The 24033-nt window shown below is 38.8% G+C and overlaps 1 protein-coding gene across 4 annotated transcripts in view; it reads left to right on the forward strand.

Moving 5' to 3' along the window:
• Positions 1 to 24033, forward strand: part of RAB27A (RAB27A, member RAS oncogene family) — an 80749-nt gene that overhangs the window by 53279 nt on the left and 3437 nt on the right. For all 4 annotated transcript variants that reach the window (XM_055537901.1, XM_055537900.1, XM_055537903.1 and 1 more), the window contains 4 exons: positions 1172 to 1346; positions 6703 to 6788; positions 9024 to 9127; positions 13795 to 13918. In XM_055537901.1, coding sequence (XP_055393876.1) covers positions 1194 to 1346; positions 6703 to 6788; positions 9024 to 9127; positions 13795 to 13918 — 467 coding nt within the window. In that variant the 5' untranslated portion in view covers positions 1172 to 1193. The remainder of the gene's footprint in view (positions 1 to 1171; positions 1347 to 6702; positions 6789 to 9023; positions 9128 to 13794; positions 13919 to 24033) is intronic.

Consider the following 24033-nt stretch of genomic DNA (forward strand, 5'->3'; position numbering starts at 1 on the left):
AAATAAAAGGTAACCATGGTTAGGTCTTGCTATACAAACAAGAATATTTATTCTCAAAGGTAGACTTGTTTTGGCCAGTGCTGAAGAGCTGAATTGGTAGCATTTCCTATAGGCTATCAAGGCAAGTGTAGGTAAATGAGCCTTTCATGGTGGAACTCAGTTCTCAAGTAAGCAGTGATATTCCAGAAAAATCTAATTTAATATGTAGTAGAAGAAGGCAATGGCAACCCACTCTAGTACTCTTGCCTGGAAGATCCTATGGACAGAGGAGCCTGGTAGGCTGCAGTCCATGGGGTCGCTAAGAGTCGGACACAACTGAGCGACTTCACTTTCACTTTTCACTTTCATGCATTGGAGAAGAATATGGCAACCCACTCCAGTGTTCTTGCCTGGAGAATCCCAGGGATGGGAGAGCCTGGTGGGCTGCCGTCTATGGGGTCGCACAGAGTTGACATGACTGAAGCGACTTAGCAGCAGCAGCAGCAGGTGACAATAATAACATGTGAGGAAGCTGCAAACCAAGTTTTATTAGCATTATCTTTGAAGGAACTGTAATGACATGTGAAAATGCATAGGATAAATGAAATTGCCTAGATGTCCAAAGAGAAGCCAAGGATATAGCACTAGGAGACTTTGAAAAAGGAGGTACAGTTGGAACCACTTGCACTCTAAGAATTATTATTATTCCTGTAACATTCTCTTTGGAGAAGGAAATGGCAATTTACTCCAGTATTCTTGCCTGGGAAATCCCATGGACAGAGGAGCCTTGCAAGCTATACAGTCCATGGGGTCCAAAAAGAGTCAGATACAACTTAAGGACTAAACAACAACAAACATTCTCTTTCTTCCTTTGTTTTGTTACTTTTATTATACATGATATTCATGTAAGATAGTGACCATTATCTTCTTGATTTTCATTCTCAGTTGGAATTTTTGTCTTAAGGGTACTATAATAGCACAGCACGGTTTAGTAGCATCTTATCTAGCAAATGATTAAGTCTTTGGGACAGTGAATAATATCTAACCCTTTCTTCACAGAACCCTTGGGCATATAGGTGTTATGTAGGAGTACTTGTTGAACTGCATATTAAAAGAAGTCACTTTATTAGCAGAGGATTCTGATATTTTCTGATGAGTTTTTGGTAAATATGCATTTGTTTGTATTTTTCAGGTGACCCACTGAGTTCTTCATTATGTCTGATGGAGACTATGATTACCTCATCAAGTTTTTAGCTCTGGGAGACTCGGGAGTAGGGAAGACCAGTGTGCTTTATCAGTACACAGATGGTAAATTTAACTCCAAATTCATCACAACAGTCGGCATTGATTTCAGGGAAAAGAGAGTGGTAAGTTCTGCATCCTTCCATATAAAAATGTAACCTCTGAGTCAACCTTTGCCTGTCTGTTTTATTTACTTCATAGGAATTAGGAGGACAAAAGTTGGAATCTAAAATTAAAGGGTGCATATGAAAGTGTATTATGTTCAGTCTGAGCAATGTGATTAAAGGCTGTAACTGAGGACACTTCAAAGTAAAAGTGAAGATTTTTAAAAAATTTTCTTGATGTACTTCTGGCTGGTATCTTCCTTCTGAATTCTAAAAAGTGATTTGTCTACCTTTATTATGAAGCTTGCAAACCACCCTGCTCATTTTAATGGCTTTTCTCGTAATTAAGGCCTCAGCAGTCCCATTCACTAGGTGGCAGAACTCACTGACCCCACCAGGGATGTGAGGTTGAAGTACGGATGGGAATGAGTGTGCATGTGGATCCGGGAGGTACCAAAAGAACAGTAGGGTTCTGCAGAATAAGAGAAGAGGTTCTTTTTAACAATTGTATTTATTTTTTTTAAAGGACTGCAAGACAAGTTATTCTGGGGGTAGAGAGGAAGTCAGGAGGTTGGTGTGTCCAGGAACTACATTTCTTACTAAAAAAGCAACCATTCCCGTAAAGCAGGTCACAAGTAGTCAGGAAGACTAAGGACAAAGAGGCTTTGGTGGAGCACATTCTACTTGGGAAATAAGCAGTTTCTGGCTTCGAGGACAGAAGAATTCATTCTTTCTGATCCACCCCAAGTCTTTTATTCCACTACCAGAATTCTTTTCTTCTATGACCACTGTTTTGTTTTGTTTTAAAATTATTTTTAAATTAAGGTATAGTTGATATACAGTATTGTATAAGTTTCAGGTGTACCATATAGTGATTTACAATTTTTAAAGGTTATATTCCATTTATAGTTATAAAATATTGGCTATATTCTCTGTGTTGTACAATATATCCTTGTAGCTTATTTTATACCTTTGTCTTTTTCATGATTATTTTGGGATGCTTGCAATTTCAAACGAATTTTAGGGTCATTTTATTAATGTCTACAAAGAAACCAGCTGAAATTCTGACAGGGATTGCACGGAATCTGTAGAACAATTTGGGGAGTGCATGTGTGCTCAGCTGTGTCAGACTCTTTGTGGCCCCATGGCCTGTATAGTCCACCAGGTTCCTCTGTCCATGGAATTTTCCAGGCAAGAATACTGAAGTGGGTTGCCATTTCCTACTCCAAGGGATCTTCCTGACCCAGGGATTGAACCCTCATCTCCTGCATTGGCAGGCAAATTCTTTACCACTCTGCCACCTAGGAAGCATTCATATCTTAATAATATTAAGTCTTCTGATTTGTGAACATGGATTTTTTTGCCATTTAGATCTTCTTTAATTTCTTTCAACAATATTTTGTAGCTTTCAGAATATATTTTATACTTTTTAAATTAAATTTATTCCTAAGTATCTTAATTTTTTTATGCTACTGTCAATTGTTTCCTTAATTTTATTTTTGAATTATTCTTTGCCAGTGTATAGAAATACAACTTATTTTGTAAGTTGAGCTTGTATACTGGAACACTACTGAACTTGTTTATTGTTTCTAATATAACCTGCATGTGTGCCAGTGTAGGGGGTGTCTGTATCTGTGTGTGTATCTGTGTGTTTATTCCTTAGGATTTCCAATATACAAGATCCTCCTATCTTCTGTTATATTTCTTCCTTTCCAAGTTGGATACACTTTCTTTTCTTTTCTTTTTTTTTTTTGTCTAATTGCTGTGATGAGTGCCTCCAGTAAAATGTTGAGTAGAAATGTTGAAGGAGAACTTCTTTGTCTTGTCTTTGATTTAAGGAGAAAACATTCAGTCACCATAAAGTATAATAGAAGCTGTGCGTTTTTCATAGATGGTGTTCTTCAGGTCCAGGATGTTATCATCTATTCCTAATTGTTGAGCATTTTTATTATGAAAGGTGTTGGATTTTTTTCAAGTGCTTTTTCTGTATCTGTTGAGATGATTGTGTGGTTTTAGTCCTTTATTCTAGAACTGTTCTGTTCCATTATAAATCAATATTGATTTGTTTTTGTATGTTAACCCAACCTTGTTCTTATGATAAATTCCACTCAGTCATGGTATATAATCCTTTTTATATGTTGTTGGATTCTGTTTGCTGGTATTTTGGTGTCTGTATTCAAAATGGATATTGGTCTATAGTTTTTTTTTCCCCTCATAGCTTTGTTTTTGGTGTCAGGATAATAAAGCCCTCATAGAATGAAGTGGGGAAAATTTCCTTCTTTTCTGTATTTTGAAAGAGTTTCAGAAGGATTGTTGTTAATTCTAAACATTTGATAAGATTCACTAATGAAGACATTTGGGCCTGGTCTTTTCTCTGTGAGAAGTTACTTTTATTATGAATTCAGTCTTCTTACTGGCTATATGTCTCTTTAGATTTTCTATTTTTTCTTGAGTTAGTTTCAATTGTTTGTGTTTAGAAATTTCTCCATTTCTTCTAAGCTATCCAATTTTTTGACATACGGTTGTTCATACTATTCCTTTATAATCTTTTTATATATTTAAAGTTGGTAGTGTTGTCCTTTCATTTCTGATTTTAAGAATTTGAATCTCCTATTTTTATTCTTAGTCTAACTAAAGGTTTATCAATTTTCTTAAGCTTTTCAAAGAAAAGATAATTTATTTCCACTCTAATCTTTATTATTCTTTCCTTCTGTTTGCTTTGGATTTAGTTTACTTTTATTTTTCTAGTTTTTTAAGGTTGAAGTTTAAATTATTGATTTGAGATCTTTCTTGTTTTTTAATATAGGTGTTTACTGCTATACATTTACCTCTGAGCACTGTTTTAGCAGTGAAGCTACTTTTTGTATGTTGTGCTTTTCACTCATCTAAAAATGCTTTCTAGTTCCCATTATGTTTCTTCTTTGACCCATTGGCTGTTTAAGACTGTATTGTTGAATTTCCACATACCTATGAATTCCCCAAATTCCTTTCTGTAAGTGATTTCTAATCTTTTTTAAAAACCACATTATGGTTAGAAAATATATTTTATATAACTTCAGTCTCTTAAACTTGTCACGACTTGTTCGATGACCTAACCTAAGGTCTGTCCTTGAGAATATTTCATATGTGCTTGAGAAGAATGTGTGTTTTGCAGTTGTTGGGTGAGGTCCTCTATAGATGTCTATATTATGACTAGTTGACTTAGAGTGTTCTGCAGCTCTTCTGTTTCCTTGTTCATCTGCTTGCTTGTTTTATCCATTATCAAAAGAGTGTTGAAGTTTCTAAATATTGTCAAATTGTTTATTTCTCTCTTTTTATCTGTATGTATTCTTAATGGTAAATACATGACCCTTTTATCATTATAAAATATCCTTTTTTGTCTCTTTTTGTCTTCAAGTCTATTTTGTCTCATATTAGTATAACTCTAGCTCTCTTTTGGTTATTGTTTGCATGACATTGTATTTTTTTCATTCTTTTCCTAACAACCTTTTTGTGTCTTTGAGTCTAAAGTATGTCTTTTGTAGATAGCATATAGTTGGATCACATCTTTAAATCTATTCTGCTAACCCTTGCCTTTCAGTTGGAATCTTCAATCCATTTACATTCAATATAATTACTAAAAAAGGAGGGTTTATGTCTGCCATTTTGCTACTTATTTTCTATATGTCTTGTCTTTTTTTTTGTTGTTCTGTTACTTCTTGGCACCCTCTTTATTTTGTGTTATATAGACATTTTCTAGTATACCATTTAAATTCCCTTCTCACTTTTTATTTTTTGAATTGTTTTCTTAATAGTTCCCCTGAGGATTAAAATTGTCGTCTTAATTTTTAACAGTTTAGTTTGGATTGCTGCTGCTGCTGCTAAGTTGCTTCAGTCGTGTCTGACTCTGTGAGACCCCATAGACAGCAGCCCACTAGGCTCCCCTGTCCCTGGGATTCTCCAGGCAAGAACACTGGAGTGGGTTGCCATTTCCTTCTCCAATGCATGAAAATGAAAGGTCAAAGTGAAGTCACTCAGTCGTGTCCGACTCTTAGCGACCCCATGGACTGCGGCCTACCAGGCTCCTCCATCCATGGGATTTTCCAGGCAAGAGTGCTGGAGTGAGGGCCGTTGCCTTCTCCATAGTTTGGATTAATACCCACTTAATTTCAGTGCCATACTCTGCTCTTATATGGCTCCATATCCTGCCAATTCCTTTTCACTGTTATTGTCATACAAATTGCATACATATTGCATCTTTATGTACTGTGTACCTGTCTACACGAGTTTATAATTATTGCTTTATGAAATTGTGTTTTATCAGATGCAGGAAAGAGTTATGAAAAACCATTTATATTGTCTTTTGTATTGCCCCATGTAGTTACCTTTCCTGGTGCTCTTTATTTCTTAGTGTGAATTTGAATTACTGCCTAGTGTCTTTTCATCTCAGCCTGAAGCTCAGTCTTTGTTATTTCTTGCAGGGCAGGTCTGCTGGCAATGAATTTTGTGTTTTTGTTTATCAGAGGATGTTTTAAGTTCCCTTTTAATTTGAGGGATAGCTTTGCTGGAAATAGGATTCTCGGTTTGTAGTCTTTTTCCTTTCAGTACTTTTTATTGTCCTACTGCCTTTTGGCCTCCATTTTTATTTATTTGTTTCTTAATGATAAATCAGTTCTTAGTTTTATTGAGATCCCTTATATGTATTGAATCACTTTTCTCTCGCTGCTTTAAAAATTCTGTCTTTTGATTTTTGACAGTTTGGTGATATGTCTAGTCAGTATCAGAAAGTTTATGCTTCTTGAAGTTCATTGAGTTTCTTGAATATGCACATGAATATTTTTCATCAGATTTTGGGAGTTTTTGGCTATTATTTCCAGAAGTATTTTTTATGCCTCTTTCTGTCTCTCCCCCCACCCCACCAAATAATATATTACTTGTACATTTTTTAATATATTTATAAAGATATATAATGTGCTTACACATTATAATGAAGAGCCAATTCAATGAAAAAGACCCTAATTCTGTGAAAGATTGAGAGCAGGGGAGAAAGGGGCAACAGAGGATGAGATGATTGGATGGCATCATCGATTCAACAGACATGAGTTTGAGCAAGCACCAGGAGATAGTGAAGGACAGGGAACCCTGGCATGCTGTAGTTCATGGGGTCACAAAGAGACACAGCTGAGTGATTAAACAACAAAAATGTGCTTACATCATTTAATACAAATTATTGTGTTATCCAGGGACAATTATTTGAAATAAAATATAAATAAGATTGTATTCCAGATGGAATTTTCTTTAGAAGTTTAGATACTTAGGGGAGTTGTACTGAATAGCTAATTTAGAAGAGTTCACCAGTCTCAGAAGTTCTCTTTTCTTTTTCATTTTGCCATTTTAGGTGTACAGAGCCAATGGGCCAGATGGAGCTGTTGGCAGAGGTCAGAGAATCCATCTGCAGTTATGGGACACAGCTGGACAAGAGAGGTATGAGATCTTCAGTCATGTGCTCCTTGCTGGAACAAAGGGGAATAACAATTGCACTGTTCACACAGTGACCTGAGCAGGAAAAGGCCAACTGATCCGTTGATGTGCACCTGGATAAGCCATGCTGCCAAATTAGCAGGAAATTTATCAGTCTGAAATGATAATAGTGGCTTTATTTCATACAAGGTCAAAGGGAAAATGAATCCTTTTAAAAATGGATGCTTTTACTTATGGACTTCTTTCTTTTTCTCCCCCTTTTTAAAAAACCTGTATACTTGTCTCCATTTACTTTTGTTTACTCAACCACGAAGAAAGCTAGAGTTGCATGCATTTCCTTACCTGATTATTGGAACCTAGCATAAAAATCTTGTTGGAATTAATTTATATGATCAGAGGTTGCTTGACAAAAATGTCACATGAAATCTTCATATAAAGTTACTTTTTTTGATTGAAATATAGTTGATTTACAGTGTGTTAATTTCTGCTGTACAGTAAAGTGATACAGTTATACAATTATATACATTCTTTTTTATATTATTTTCCATTATGGTTTATCACAGGGTATTGAGTATAGTTCCCTGCACTATATAACAGAACCTTGTTGATTATCCATTGTCGGTATAATAGTTTGGATCTGCTAGTCCCAAACTCCCAATCCATCCCTCTGCCACCTACCCCTCCCTTGGCTACCACAGGTCTGTTTAAAGTTGGTAAAAGAAAATATAAAAAAAAAATAAAATAAAAATAAAGTTGGTTTCAGTTAGCTACAGCTGTGTTATCTCTCACAATTTCCTTAAAGGATTTCATTTGTTTGTTTAACTTTTTCTTGTGGAAAACTCCAAGTATATATGGAAGTAGAGAGGCGAGTACAGTGAAATCAGGTACTGACTTCCCAGTTTCAACAAACATCAGGTTGTGGCCCATCTTACTTCGTGTATATCCTTCACCTCTTCTCACTACCCCCGCCCCACAATTATTCTGAAGCAAATTCCAAATATCAAACTGTTTTCTTTTGTAACTATTTTGGTACACATCTCTGAAAGATGAGTACTCTTTTTGTAAAAACGTGGATTAGAAATGTTTGAGAACACTTAAAATAGCTAATTAAAGGACAAATTCTTAACCAGTATTTTCTTCTCTGGAGCCCATGCCTGTCAGTTGCAGGCTTTGCATAAAGGCAAAATGAGAGAAAACCTACTACGAGAGAGAGAGGCACAGAGATGGCAGGATAAATCCTTGGTGCATGCATGCATGTGTGTGCTCAGTTGTGTCCAACTTTTTGTGACCTCATGGACTATGGCCCACCAGGCTCCTCTGTCCAAGGAATTTTCCAGGCAAGAATATTGGAGCAGGTTACCGTTTCCTATGTCAGGGGATCTTTCCCACCCAGGAATCGAAGCTGCATCTTTTGCATCTTCTGCATTGGCAGGCAGATTCTTTACCACTGGGCCACTTGGGAAGCCCAAATCCTTGGAGAAGGTACAAAGAAAGGGGAAATTGAGTCTGACTACCATCACCCTAAAGCCAAAGAATGATTCTCAGGGATAAGAGATTTCTGTAGAGACTGAAATTAAAAGGTCATGCATGGAACACATTGTGATGTTAAATCAAGTCAGGCTTTCACAGGACAGGGAAGACACATACACAGCAAGCACCACTGCTTTTGGCCTATTTAACTTTTAATTGTACAATAAATTCTTGGCTGAGACAAAGAGATCATGAGCTAGTTCTTGCCATCCCTGTCCAGAAGGCTGGTTTTTCAAATCACATGGCTTATTAACACATAAACTTCTACCAGTTAGATAAATAACTTATTATATACATTTGGAATATCATCTAATTTGTTAAATTAAAAAAAATTAGTTTTTATTTTAAAAGAAAATTGCAATAACTGTTGGCATTTTTGAAAGTCTGTGTATGTTTTCAAATATTTTTTCTTGTTCTAAATACCTATTTACTATATTTTTAAGATACTCAATGTCATTGATTATGTACCTAATTTTACACTGTTGAAACTATCTATTATATAATAGCATAATTCAGTAAACCTTGTGCAAGTAAGATCTATGCATAGTGTGCATGTATAATGTGATGTTAGTAGAAACGGTGGCATGTTGTTTAACATCTGACTTGTTATTGATGAACTTTTGTAAAAGGCTTGAGGGGACTGCTGGTGGCTTTATGTTTCAGAGTAGGGGTGTGGTTTAGGTGACCAATCTGCTTTTATGTTCCCAGGTTTCGTAGCTTGACAACTGCCTTCTTCAGAGATGCTATGGGCTTTCTTCTGCTTTTTGATCTGACAAATGAGCAGAGTTTTCTCAATGTCAGAAACTGGATAAGTAAGTAGTATTGTCTCCCTGCCTGTTTCTTCCCACTCCCTGAAACAGAATCTCTCTTATATTCTACTTCTTTTGTAAGTTGTTTTGTAAGAGCTCATAATGCTGTTTAAAATGCTATTTAAAGGAGCACGGCTCTTAGTTCAGGAGCAAAGATAACTGAAGTCCTCTGCTTTCCCTGGTCATGCTAACCTGCATTCGTTGAGTGCATCTTGCATTCTAGATCCATGGAGTGTTTTCTGTGTAATCTCTTCACCAGTCTTTCCCACAAAGAGGACCCTTATCCCCATTTTATAGATGAGGAGATAGAAGCCTAGAGAAGTGCTATCGAGTCTGATACCATCCCAGGGTTCAAAACATGTAGTACATTGACTCTTGAAAAATTAATGGATCCTAACCCTGTCTCAAGGTCTCTTCTGTGTTTAAAGGGCCAAAGCACTTGCCAGGAGGATCTTGTCATAGAAACCTTTAGAGCTGCCTTGGCCAGAGTGGTCCCCAGCACAGTATACATGAACCTGCATTTGGTTCTTTGGAGACAGCCTGATAGCTTACAGTATTGGTTAGTAGTCATTTAGAATCCTACTACTTGACCAAACGTACATTTTCCTCTGTTGGCTGTATTGGTGGAATCATAGAGAACCTACTGGAGAGGCCTGTGATATTAAATTCCTAACAGCCAAATCTTTAGAATGAACTTATTTATAAACCCCTACTACATAACAATTTCTTATAGTTTCAGTGTTATGAAAGGGTAATGGGCTGTAATTTTTATAGTAGAAAACCTTGTTTCTAAAAATGAGTTTTTAAATAAGTAATTGATGAATGCCTTGTGGTTTTCAAAGCATTTTCACATAGTTTGTGTCCAGTCCCCATGTTCCCCCATGAGGAGATCCAGGGAGGTGGTGTATCCTCATTTTAGGATAAAAATGCTTAGCCTTATGGAGTAATAGGCTTGCCCAAGGACATGGAGCTTTTGGCTTTTGATTCACTGGCCTTTTTGGGGATGGGGGATTCAGTGGCTTTTTATGCTGTTTCTCAACTAAGCTATTCACTAAGAGTTGAAGAGCTATTTCGTACTTTAAATATAGGTTCCCCGGGTTAGTCATGCTTACTGGGCTTCACTTTGTTAAGTGCCTGTCTGAGTCACACACCCTTTTGGCTGAACGGCAGTGACTGTTTCTAATCACTTATCCTCGTTCAGTTCTGGGGCTTTCTTAAGCACTTTCTAAGAATTGTTGTTAGAGATGGGCTCATAGAATCTTAGTACAGGAAGAGCATCAACCCACCTATTTTTCACTGGGAGAAACCAAAACTCTGGACAAGGTAAATCTCGTCCATTTGGGCTTCATGGCTATTTACATGAAGGATAAAATCATGTGAAATTCTGTGTATTATTTTGTGTTTTCCTTATAGCGTAAAAGAATTCTTCTTGCTCAGTTAGGCAAAGAAAACATACATATTGGAGATTTCACGTCTTCAGTGTAAAGTATTTGCTCTCAGAAAGATTCAGTGTCAGAGGTAGTAATAACAAATCTTAATTAGGAATAAAAATTTGTTAATTATATATATTTTTTATTTTTCCTCTGCCTGTTAGTAGTTTGAATATTAAGGGGATCATTCTTCTTTGGGGGGTCAAATTATATATTATATATTTAATGTATATTTTAATATTTAATGTATTTTGTATGTTTAATGTATTTAATATATATAAATTATATATACACACACAAGCATATATATATGTGTACACATATATACGTACACCAATGGTGGATAGCAGAACAGAGGCAGTATTGCATTGAACAGGTAACTGAGTCCTGGGTGCTGAAGGCAGAGACCAGGTCTGCACTCTCTGCTTCTCCAGAGATGCATTGCAGTCCTTTCTGCAACGTGGGAAAGAGTCCCAAGTTGATCCCAAGTAAGAGTCCCAAGTTGATCCCTGCTGAACTTAGGAGACTGAACAGAGATCTGTGTCCTCTGGGCCTGAATTTGAAATCAAAGAGGAATCGGATAGTGTTGTATCACTCACCTGTCTTTCTGGAGCTTGAGGATGAACCAGTTGTGCCCACGGGCACCATATTTTGTAGGGAAACTCCAAAGTAGCCTATATTTCTAAACTGTTCTTCTGTAGCCTCACAAGTGGGACAAGAGCCCAACAAGTATATTTTTAACATATTTTTGCCTTTATATTTTTATTCCTATTATTCCCTCTGTCTGAAAAGTCCTCTCCATACTCACTCCCATTGTCTTAAAAATTTAGAGTTCAATTTACTCTTTAAAATCTGACAAAATATGGCCCCCATGAAATTTTCTGTGATAACTTTGTTGAATTAAATTTTTTATCTCCTCTTTAAAAATATTATATTAAAATATAGTTGATTTACAATGTTGTATTAGTTTCAAGTGTACAGAAAAATGAATCAGTTGTACATGTATCCATTCTTTATTTTTTAAAGATCTTTCTTCATATAGGCCATTACAGAATATTGAGTTGAGTTCCCTGTGGTATACAGCAGACTCTTATTATCTATTTTATATATCCTGTGCTGTGCTTAGTTGCTCAGTCATGTCCGACTCTTTGCAACCCCATGGACTGCAGCCTACCAGGCTCCTCTGTCCATGGGGATTCTCCAGGCAAGAATACTGGAGTGGATTGCCATGCCCTCTTCCAGGGGACCTTCCCAACCAGGGATTGAACCCAGGTCTCCCACATTGCAGGCAGATTCTTTACCATCTGAGCCAGTGGGGTGTGTATGTCAGTTTTATTCCTCTCAATTGGAGTTAAGCCTCCTATTGTGTTTTGTATTACTTACACATGATCCTTACCTGATACCATATCAAGTTGTAGTTATTTATGTATGTGCTTTTTTTGTGTGAGATATTTTAAAAGAATTCATAAATTTATTTTTTATATAAATAATTCACAACCTTTGTAGAAAAGTTAGGAAAAAAGAAAAATGATCAATTATCATACTTCCCAGACTCCTCAAAATAAATACTATTAAACATCATTACAGGTAATAAACAACATCTCTAAATGCTTTATTGCATTAAAAGAATGATTTTCATGTGTGAGCACGCATCTAGATCCCCCCAGAGAACTTGTTAAAACAGATTCCAGACCTCAAACCCAGCCTTCCTGCTTCAGTAGATATGGGGTGGTACCTGAGAATTTACATTTCTAGCAAGTTCCCAGGTGATGGTTGTTAGGCTGCTGGTCCATGGACCTTACCTGAAGACTAACTGAATTAACTCATTTAACCTTTACCTTACCCCTATGAAGTAAATACTGTCATTGTCTTCATTTAAAGATGGGGAAACTGAGGCACAGAGTGGCCATGCAACTTTCTCAAGGCCACGCAGCTAGTAAATGGCATAGCCAGGATTCAGCTTTAAACACCTTCAGTCCTGAGTTCATTTCCATAACTTTGACACTGAACAGGTAAGGTGTTAACAGAGCACTGAACCTCCCTGGAGGCCAGAAAGTTTTCACAGTAGAAGTGACTGAGAGGCAAGTTGTAAAGGAAGTAGGGGATGTCCCTGAAGGAAGGCTGTGTTTGGTTATTCAGGGTCTAGGGACAGAATGTATAACAGCCTGGAGACAGAAAGGATGTGGCTGTTGGAAATGGTACAGTTTGGTCTTGCCTGTATAGGTCCTGTTCCCCACTTCCGTCCCGTGAGGGCAAAGGGCAGTGCCCTGAAATTCTGCACCAAGTATCAGGCCTCCGTTATTGCTCAGTAAATACTAACTGACTTGACTTTCTCATGATAAGATATAATGAACATGACTTGATAATGAGGAACTAATGGTTAACCATGATAAAAAATAAATTAGGCCATACATTTTTGAGGATGTCTTATTGTGCAAGTTTGGGTTACTTTAATTTCACTGTGAGGCATGATGAGTATGAAATAAGACTTATTTTCCTTATTTGGGAGATTAAACTCTTTAGCTTAGTTGAAGTTCCCTTGCTTTTATTACTGTTAATATGCCTACTAACAGATTTTCATGTGAAAAGAAATAGAAGCTACAGAGTGAGAATTGTAGTCTTGCGCTTCTTGGGTCTGGTGACAGAATCATTGACTATATATTCTGGGTTTTCTGTCTTCATTTGATCCTCTATTTTGTTTGTTTTAGATAAATTGATTCTGCCTTAGGATAATAGAAAAATGTGAAAAATATTTCAGATAGAAATAGGTTTATAGAAAGACAATTCATTTTAAAAATGCCACTGCTGTGGAGAGAAAATATATGAAAAACAGAGCTTTAAGGTTAGTCATGAGCACTAGGAAATCCTCCAAGTGTGCTTTTTTCTTTTCAAATGATCTTCATAAAGAAGATAACTATGTGTTATATGTGTGTGTGTGTGTGTGTGTGTGTGTGTGTGTATACATAAGTTTTGGAGGGATAACAATTTCTCCCATTCCTCTCCAATATAAATAAGCTGGAGTATGTGCATAAGGGCAGGATTAGTTTTACATCTCTGCCCCATCCATTTAGTTTTATAGCTTGGGGTATTGGTGTTTTGAAAGCATTATAGAGAATTATGCACTTCCTTATATCTGTATATCCATTTACAGTTTTAAAGCAGTTTTGCATATATTATGCACTGATCATAGACTTATATTACTTAACTATAACAAATTTTCTTATCTTCTTCTACTAATAGGTCAGCTACAAATGCATGCATATTGTGAAAACCCAGATATAGTGTTATGTGGAAATAAGAGTGATCTGGAAGACCAAAGAGTAGTAAAAGAGGAAGAAGCCAGAGGACTTGCAGAGAAATACGGGTGAGTATTTTTGGGGAGGATCTACAGCACAAATTTCCGATGCAAGCATTGGCACGTGAATGGGTAACAAAAAGGGCAAAAGCAAAAAACTGAGGGATGTAGGCCTCGGGAGAAGGTGTCAAACACCTCCTTTGCATATTAGTATTACATGATTTGGGAACCATAGAAAAAGCCATTGGTGAGGGCCTTCATTCAGTGCTTCAGTACCATTTTCTCAATCTCTTGGTATTTAAAGAAAGACAGCTTCAAGGACAAACACCCTAACTGTGTAAGGCCTCTTTTCCAAGATGCAGGTACAAGATGCCCAGGTTAAGGAAATTCTGTATATTTATTCAGTGAGGAAAATTCAAAGCCAATCCATATTCTGCTTTGGCGAGTTCCAGGATACAAGAAGGCCTTCTTGGCCTTGAAATACCTATGCTGGTGGAGGAGTGTGAAGATCTCCTTTGGTTTAAGCTGTTTTTTTGTTGTGTGTGCTTAGTCACTTCAGTCATGTCTGACTTGAAGGCCCCATGGATTGTAGCCCTCCAGGCTCCTCTGTCTATGGGATTTTCTGGAGCAGAGATACTGGATTGAGTGGCCATGCCCTCCTCCAGGGAATCTTCCTGACCCAGGGATTGAACCCGTGTCTCCTGTACTGCAGGGATTCTTTACCACTGAGCCACTGGGGATGCCCCATTTTTGTGGTGGAGAGTCAGCTAAATATTGTCTTCCTTCTTGAGCTCAGGGGGTAGGATCATAGTAGCAGCAGCATTAATGGACATGATAGAAGGGGTCAGCCACTGCTCAATAAAGTACTACAAAGCAATTTGTGCTGTACTTTCTTCCTCCAATATAATGAGAATGCAAATGCACATGTAATACTCTTATTATCAATGGGAGACAGCAAGTAGGGTAGAGAAGGAAGGGGAGGGAGGGAGAAGGAGAAAGGTAGAGAGAAGGGTGGTGTGGGTGGTGTACTGTGTGTAGAGGGTGTTACTGCCTAGTGGCCTCTGTCGTTAGACAAATCCAAGGAAGCTATAGGAGGGACTTGGCCTTTTTATCGTGTGAACCCTGCGTTTTTCTTTTTGGGGCTGATACAGTTCCGAAGGCACTCAAGAATGGGGTTTACACTGGAGAGGGAGTGGAAGGATAGGTTGACTGGGCAGGAAGGAGCCAAGAGTCTGGAGAGATTTGAATACTAGGGAAGAAGAGTAGACTTGATCTCAGGGGCTCAGGAAGTTGCTGAAGGCCTTTGAACATGGAGTGCTGTTATGAGTACTTCCCCAGGTCGGTCTGGGGCGATGGGGAGGATGGAGTGGAGAGCTCCTGGGCAGTCCCTGTGAAGGGTTGCTGAGTGTCTGATGCTGAGGCCCTTAGGATGGGCAGTCAGAAGGGAAGGTGGATTTGAAGTGGGGAGAGCCAGAACCAGCTGGGACCATGACCACGGACTGAAGCTGTGTCAGTCCCTGTTGCTTCTGACCTGGATGGTATGGGTGGCCAACAGAAGCCAATGCTCTTTGCACAGAGCTAAACACAAACACACCTGGCCCAGGAGCTGGAGAAGCTAAAGGAGGATCTAGGGGAAGGTGGAAAAGGAGACAGGTCTGGTTGCTGATTTGTGCCAATGAGATGAGTCAGCACATAAACGACAAAATGTGAGTGCCACAGAATGGCTGCTGCTTCACTTCTGCCCTGTGTCTCTCTGTGGTCCGCCTTAACTGCAAAGGGAGTTCTGGGAAGTGTTATTCAATCTAGACAAGTTGACAGATCATAAAGCTACCACAGATAGAGAGTGGGGCTGGGCATTGGTGTCTTTTAAAAACTCTCCATGTGATTTTTTTTTTAAAGCAATGGTCCCACTGACTTTTATTTATTTATGTATTTTTAATTAATTTAATTTTTGGCTGCACTTTGCCTTCATTGCAGCATGTGGGCTTTCTCTAGTTGCAGCAAGTAGGAGCTACTCTTTAGTTGCGGTGCACAGGCTTCTCATTACAGTGTCCTCTCTTGTCGGGGAGCACGGGCTCTAGGTTCACGGGCTTCAGTAGCTGTGGCACATGGGCCCAGTAGTTGTGGCCCTTGGGCTTAGTTGCCCATGGCATGTGCTATCTTCTTAGACCAGGGATTGAACCACATCCCTTGCATTGGCAGGTGAATTCTTAACCATTGGACCACCAGGGAAATCCCTCCATATGATTTTTGGAGCAGAACTTGAGAACCTCTGACTGAGGTGATTCTGAAGTGGGGGCTGACCAAGCTCCACGGACGATTCTGATCACCTGATATGCCCACTTCTATCTTGATAGTCACTTTTGTAAAGTAGTGGAAGGAAGAGGGATCAGATACCATGGTGGATTCTGAAGTGTTGAAGCTGGGGGCTGTGTTGCAATGGGGTGAGGAGGAAGTAAGTGATGAAGCAATGGAAGCTGTGGACCTAGCTAGACCAGGCTTTTGAGAAGTGTATTTGCAAAGACAAGAAAAAATAAAATAGGGCAGCTAGGAAAGTTAGCTAGACCCAACAATTATATTGTCAAGTGTTGTAGGGGGTCTGGATTGACTCATTCCCTCTCTGGGCTTTACCTGCCCTTTGCTTGTTTCCTCTGTGCCCATTCTCAGGATTCCACATCCTGCCCAGTATTGGAGAGCCTGCCGTTACCTTCTAACTATATGGAGACTCTGGGTACAAAAGGGGCCGCCTTTCCTCGGTGCTCAGCTCAGAAGATCTGGGCAGTATTTTGTAAGAGAGGCTCAGTGTAAAGTTTCTGAACTGGGTTAAAATGAGCAGAGGAGAGATTAGCAGATAAAATAGTGGAGGTTATTGAAGATGGGAAGGGATAGAAGCAGACTTCCCTTAGGATTTAAGAAGCATAAAATAGAGTTCTGTAGGCTATTGGGAGTTTCAGAAGAAGGTGTAAAAGAGAATTTGGTTCACATGGATTGGACAGATTTGACATTTAAGTTTAATGATTATTTTCACAGAAATCTTTTTTTTTCATTTTTAATAATTGTAATATTTTCATTGGTTGCACATGCACTAAAATACTATATTGGTTAATCCATCTATGTGCTAACAATCAGAAAACAGTAGTTTATGGGATATCTTCATATCATTTGTATGTTATCTGATAAATTTGTGGTTTTTGTTACTGTTGCATTACCATCTATCCTTAGTTCATAAGAATGGGTTGTTGGTTCACAAGTGGCTCTCTGAAATATATGTGTATTTAAGAATGAAAGACTATGTCTCAGAAAAACTTTGCAAACCTAATAAAAACATGCTGCAGTGCAAATAAGAAATATAAAGGTGTGTCTGCTGGGACAAGTAAATTTGAGAATGAGAACTTCATGCGGCAGCCCAGAATAGAAAGGGTGAATTGGATGCATGATGATGAATATTGGAAAATTTATTTTTAGTAGACTAAGAATCCCTTTACCCCTAATCCACTCCCCTGCCTTTCTTTGCTATAGCATTTGTTTAAATTGTAACATGAAGCTCTTAGGTCACTTTCTAATACAACGAAGCAATGTGGCCCATAAACCAGCTTTTTTAGAGCAACTACAAAATAATACTTTCCAATATTGAATAATATTGACAATGAAATCAGAGAAGAGAGCAATCAGAGAGGGTTATTCAGATTTGTACTTCTGCCAGTCAAAACCATGATATTTACTTTGTTGCTGAAACACTTTAAAAAATATCTGCGAAGTCAGTGACAAATATGTTAGAAGAAAAAGCAGAAAGCATATTGGCAACATTCCTCCTTTAGATGATACTATTAGATCTCAGACTTAAGTGTGCCACAGCATCACCTGAACTCTGGGTCCCACTGAGTTTCTCATTTAGTGGGACTGGGATGAAGCCCCACATTTTGCATTTCTAGCTGATTCCTAGATGTTGCTGCTACTAGTGACTGAGGATAGCACTTTGAGAAGCACCCGTGTAGGTGTCAGGTTACCGTGAGCTGTGCATGCTGGCAGATATTTTCCTTGCCCACAGAACTGGACAAAATGATGGTGCAACAGAATATGAAGCAGGTGTCTACTTGTGCCACATTTGGGGATGGACATGTGCTCACCGACTGATCACTGGGAAATCCACGCTAAGTCCAGGAGGATTTTTTCTCTTACACAGTTAATGATATCAGCTGTGCTATAGATGGGGCAAGGACATGGATTGTTACCAAGCGAGCACGAGCCATAAGCTTATAGGCAAAGACTTCACTGTAAGTGAAAATGGTTGCATCTGAGTGTCCTTCTGTCCTCTTCTTTACTCACAGAAGATAGGTGTTGGTCAGTATAAGCCTTTTGTTCTCAATTCAGGGTTAAGGGAAATAGAGGACATAATGAATATGATGAAAGTATGGTAATTGAATGTATGCATATCACATGTGCTGTGCAAAGAAATAAGCAGTAAATTTTCACAGAATGAGATAAAACTGTCATATAACATTGTATTCATTTTAGGTATATGACTTAATGGTTTGATTTATGTGTATGTTGTGAAATGATCACCACAATAAGTTTAGTTAACATCCATCACCGGTGTAATTACAGTTTGTTTGTTTTTTCTTTTTTTACTGAACCTCAAGGCATTTGGGATCTTAGTTTCCAGACGAGGGGTGGAAACTGGACACCCTGCTGTGGAAGCATGGAGTCTTAACCACAGTCCTGCCAGGGAAGTCCCCTGTAGTTACAATTTTTTTTTTTTTTCTTGTGATGATGAGGACTTTTAGGATCTATTCTTAGGGACAGCATACAGAAGACAACTCCGCCCCCCCCCCAACCCCCCACAACTGGAGACTACTGGCTAATGATGAGAAAGGTGCTCAAGAGTTTCTGGAACGGAGGATGTGTTAAAAACTTTTATTTACAACATTAATAATATGAGTACAGACCGTTTCTGGGATTCCCAGTGGTTTCGCTCAGCAGGCGGCACTCAGTATTTCATCTAGTCTGAACTAGATGAAATGTATGAATAGCTTGATCTCTGGTGCTTTGATTCTTTGAAAACTTGATGATATCTTCTCTTTATTCAAGAAATAAATAATGACTTATCATTGGGCACATTTTAAAACCACACACAGAAGCTGCAACTAAACAGACAAGACTGATTTCCAGGGCCCCGCAGAGCTCAGAGGATGATCTGGCTTTCGTTTGGCACTGTCTCCCAGGGTGCAGCAGCGTGTGCCTCACCCTTCCCTCTAGAGGCTTGTTCACTCAGCAGCCGGCAGGCTATAAAAAGTAGTGAGACTCGCTTTTTAGTTTAGTGAAAAATTCCTCCATCATTTGTGGATACACATGTGAGCCAAATATCTAAAACCGTTGCACGGAATCACCAAATACGCTTGCTTTTCATTCCTGGGAACCTCTAACTGGGACCTGGGATATTCTCGTTTTGTAGAAATAAGTAAGAGAAGAGAGAACACCTAAAATTGGATCCTAAACTATGACATGAGCTGGATATAGGTATCTTGGTGAAAGACTGCAAATGGTCATGTCCCCCTCATTTTCTTAAATTTAAAAATTTGTGATGTATCTATTTATTAGAAGTGCATCAAAATTGGTGTTCTGCAAGTGTTCCAAAATCCATTTAGCGCACATGTATGGAGGGATATCAGCTGCACAGGATTTTTTCTGAAGGTTTGACGAGCTGCTTCCTAGTTGTTCTGCACTAGCACCATCGTGTGGCAAGAAGGAACAGTACACCTGTCTCTATGCTTGACAGTGGGGCAGTTGCTCCACTTGAATTTAAGCTAAGAGTACTAAATTTTTGCCTGGAAAGTTTTAGGAAAAGCAGAACATTATGTTTAGAGAAGAAGAGAATCCCATTGGGTGAACATCCATTGAGCACTTGCTGGACGCTAAGCTTGTGTTAAGCCCTTTACCTGTATTATCTTATTGCTTCTTTATTAAGACCCCATGAAGCACTGTTATACCTCTTTACAAATACAGAGAACTGTTCGGATAAAGTAGCCCAAGTACCTTCTAAAAGTGAACATCAAGAAGATAATGGACATAAAAATATGTCTGACTCTATGCTAGAATTTCTATGCCGTTAGGACAAGCTGAGCAGTCCAATTTTCAAATGTGAGCACAGGGCATCATTTTTTGTTTGTTTGGTCACACCACATAGCTTGCAGGATTTTAGTTCCCTGATCAGGGATTGAACTCACGTCCTCAGCAGTGAAAGCTCAGAGTCCTAACCACCGGACTGCCAGGGAATTCCCAGAGACATCATTTTATGATGGAAAGAAAGTCTTAATTCAGGATCTTTGCTGTCCATCTCATTTAGTTTACTTTTTGTCTGGCAGCTCAAAGAGCTGAGGGTGGCAAGGAGTGATCTCTATCATTCATTTATTCCTATAGGAATAAAAACTGTATTACCTCAGTTGCTTGCTGCTGCTGCTGCTAAGTCGCTTCAGTTTTGTCTGACTCCGTGCGACCCCATAGACAGCAGCCCACCAGGCTCCCCTTTCCCTGGGATTCTCCAGGCAAGAACACTGGAGTGGGTTGCCATTTCCTTCTCCAATGCATGAAAGTGAAAAGTGAAAGTGAAGTTGCTAAGTCGTGTCCGACCCTCAGCGACCCCAAGGACTGCAGCCTTCCAGGCTCCTCCATCCATGTGATTTTCCAAGCAAGCATACTGGAGTGGGGTGCCTCAGTTGCTTAGAAGACTCTGAATAATTAGTCTGAAGATTTTAAGGTTGTTAACCTGACTCCGGGTCACATCACCTGGAAGTTCACAAACGATCAGAAAATACACTTTTAATTTTTAGTTTGTTAGTAGAATTTGAGATTAAAACTCTATATCTTCTTAATATTGTACCTCTTTTAATATGAGTGACTTCAAAATGTATGCTTTCACTCATATACCCTGAAATTCTGTCAAGTAAGTATTTACTTAAGTTAGTAAACATTAGAGAATAGCTCATAGTTCTGCTAGAAGCGTCAGTCATTTGTTGTTCAGTTGCTCAGTTGTGCCTGACTCTGTGACCCCATGGACTGCAGCATTGCAGGCTTCCCTGTCCTCCTCCATCTCCCAGAGCCTACTCAAACTCATGTCCATTGAGTTGGTGATGCCATCCAACCATCTTGTCCTGTCTTTCCCTTCTTCTCCTGCCTTCAATCTTTCCAGCATCGGGGTCTTTTCCAATGAGTCGGCTCTTTGCATCAGGTGGCCAAAGTATTGGAGCTTCAACTTCAGCATCAGTCCTTCCAGTGACTACTAAGGACTGATTTCCTTTAGGATTTATTGACTGGTTTGATCTCCTTGCAGTCCAAAGGCCTCTCAAGAGTCTTCTCCCACACCACATTTCCAAAACATCAGTTCTTCAGCACTCAGCCTTCTTTATGGTATTAATCAGTAAAGTAAGATCTGTTTTCTCTCAGCATTTAATGATGATCACTTATGATAGTAAGGAATGGTAGTAAGTATGGTTTGACAAGAACTGGAGGGAAACAAATGCTTTGGAGCATGAAACGCTTTGGCTAGGACAGATCTGAGTGAGCCATCTCTAATGTAGGGAAGCATAATTCAGACTACTAGAATTTAGGGCAAGACTATAGATCAGCTTCATAGTGGATGGAATCAATTTTTGTGGGCTAGTCTGGAAAGTTAATGTTTATAATCTTGGTAAGGTCTCTTGGAGCTATGATTTTCCACAATTCAGTGATTCTATATATTCTGAGTTTTAAACAACAAAGTTAAAAACAAACTTTTGTAACCCATTACTGTGTTTGAAATAGAAAATGTTTATTAATGACAGATTTGTCAGAAACGACACATTTCTTATGTGTCAGACTCCAGTCTAAGTCCTTTAGATGACTTCCTTTAGAAGTCAATTAATCCTTAATAGGAAGATAGTGATAGTTTCTGGTTTTATGGATAAAGCAACTGAGGCACAGATATTTATAGTTTGCCAGTGCTACACAGTTAGGATGGAGTTGTAATAGGATTTGAATCCAGGCAACCTGGCTCCAGAAGTTATGGCTGTTAACCATTGTCCAGACTGTCTTTAAGTGTCTGACTCTTTGCGACCCCATGTACAAATGGGGTCCCCTTTATTTAGCCCACTGGGTACTTCTGTGCATGGAATTCTCCAGGCAAGAATACTGGAGCGGGTGTTGTTGTTCAGTTGCTAAGTCATGTCCGACTTTTTGTGACCCCATGAAGACTGTATGCCAGTCTTCCGTGTCCTTCACTATCTCCCAGAGTTTCCCCAAATTCTTGTCCATTGAGTCAGTGATGCCCTCCAACCATCTCATCCTCTGTTTCCCCCTTCTCCTCTTGGTCTCAATCTTTCCCAGCATCAGGGTCTTTTCTAATGAGTCAGCTCTTTGCATCAGGTGGCCAAAGTATTGTAGTTTCAGCTTCAGCACCAATCCTTCCAATGAATATTCAGGGTCGATTTCCTTTAGGAATGACTGGTTTAATCTCCTTACTGTCCAAGGGGCTCTCAAGAGTCTTCTCCAGCACCACAGTTCAAAGCATGAATTCTTTGGTGCTCAGCCCTTTTTATGGTCCAACTTTCACATCCATACATGACTACTGGAAAAACCGTAGTTTTAACTGGGTAGCCATTCCCTTCTCCAGGGGATCTTCCTGACCCAGGGATCAAACCCTGGTCTCCTGCATTGCAGGCGGATTCTTTACCATCTAAGCCACCAGGGAAGCCCTCATGTATAGGTTCTATCATTTTTAGACTATTTATATTTTTTTCATTTATGCCTTTAAATGGTTATGGGATATTAGGAGCTGAGATGGAAGAAACTATGTAAAGTAGAAATAGCGTAATGGAGAGAGATCCTGTTGAGGAATTCAGTGAGGCTGAGGACTCTATGGTTGGAAAGATATTTATGATGGGCTTTGAGGAAATGTTAAAAATGAGATGTGAACCATTGTAACCAGTGTTTACAAGAAAATTTTCTGCTCAACTACTTTTTTATTTTTGTATTTCCAATTTCAACCCATTATTCTTATAGGGAGAGATGAATTTTTCAGTTGCTTTTTCATGAAACAATAGCTTTCTGAATGGTGATAGAATGATCAAGACTTCTCCTTAAATATAAGCAATATTCTTAGACATTAAATGATTCTCCTTGGGTGTAACTGAGAAAGAGCATGATGGAGAAAATCTAAGTATTTAAATTTTGAGAATTCTTAATCTAAAATTCAGTTCATATAAAAATGGCAGCATCAAAAAGTGTCCCTGGGACTTAATAACATAGATAGTTGATAAATAAGTATTTATTGAGTTTCCACAAAGAATGTCATCTTCAAACTTGGTAGAGAAATACTACATGTGACCAGGGGGATGGGGAAAATGCATTTCCTTCATTTTGTGGCTAAGACACTAGATGAAGATATAGGAAAAAAAAAAGACTGAAAGTAACCAAAGAGATAGCCAGGCAAGAGGTTTAAAAATCACTAAGATTATGTAATTTGCCCAGTGAGACCTTCTCTGATTAAGATATTTACTTTATTTTTAAAAAGATTTATTTATTTATGGCTGTGCTGGGCCTCTGGTGCTTTACACAGGCTTTCTCCAGATGTGCTGAGTGGGGGCTACTCCCTGGTTGTGGTGCACGGGCTTCTCATTGTGGTGGCTTCTCCTGTTGAGCACACAGGCTCTAGGGCATCAGGGTTTAAGTAGTTGTGGCACATGGGCTTAGTTTCTCCTTGGCATGTGGGATCCTCTTGGATCAGGAATTGAACCCATGTCCCCTGCCTTGGCAGGCAGATTCTTAGCCCCTGGACCACCAGGGAAGCACCTGATGAAGGTATTTTAGAGTCAGCATATGAAGGGCTATGAACATGGGCATGGTAGAATCAGTGGAACAACTATGTCCATCAGACCTCACAGATAGATGGATAGATGCTCAAATGAAGAGATGGTTCCTCAAGCAGTTTTTATGAGCTACACTCCAACAGGAAAGAATATAGAGTCCAGTTGCAAGGCCTGTTAGTTCCTGTAGGAAGCAAGCAGATAATAAGGCATCATCTTGAGGAATCGTAATGGACCTTCATGATAACCTTCATGCCTCCACATGCACCCCTACTGTGATTCTTAGGAAGCAGAACAGTTCTGAAAATATCTGTCAAAGCACTAAGAAGGTTAAAATAATTCTGTTAA

This window comes from Bubalus kerabau, chromosome 10 (assembly GCF_029407905.1).
Source record: "Bubalus kerabau isolate K-KA32 ecotype Philippines breed swamp buffalo chromosome 10, PCC_UOA_SB_1v2, whole genome shotgun sequence".
NCBI lineage: Eukaryota > Metazoa > Chordata > Mammalia > Artiodactyla > Bovidae > Bubalus > Bubalus kerabau.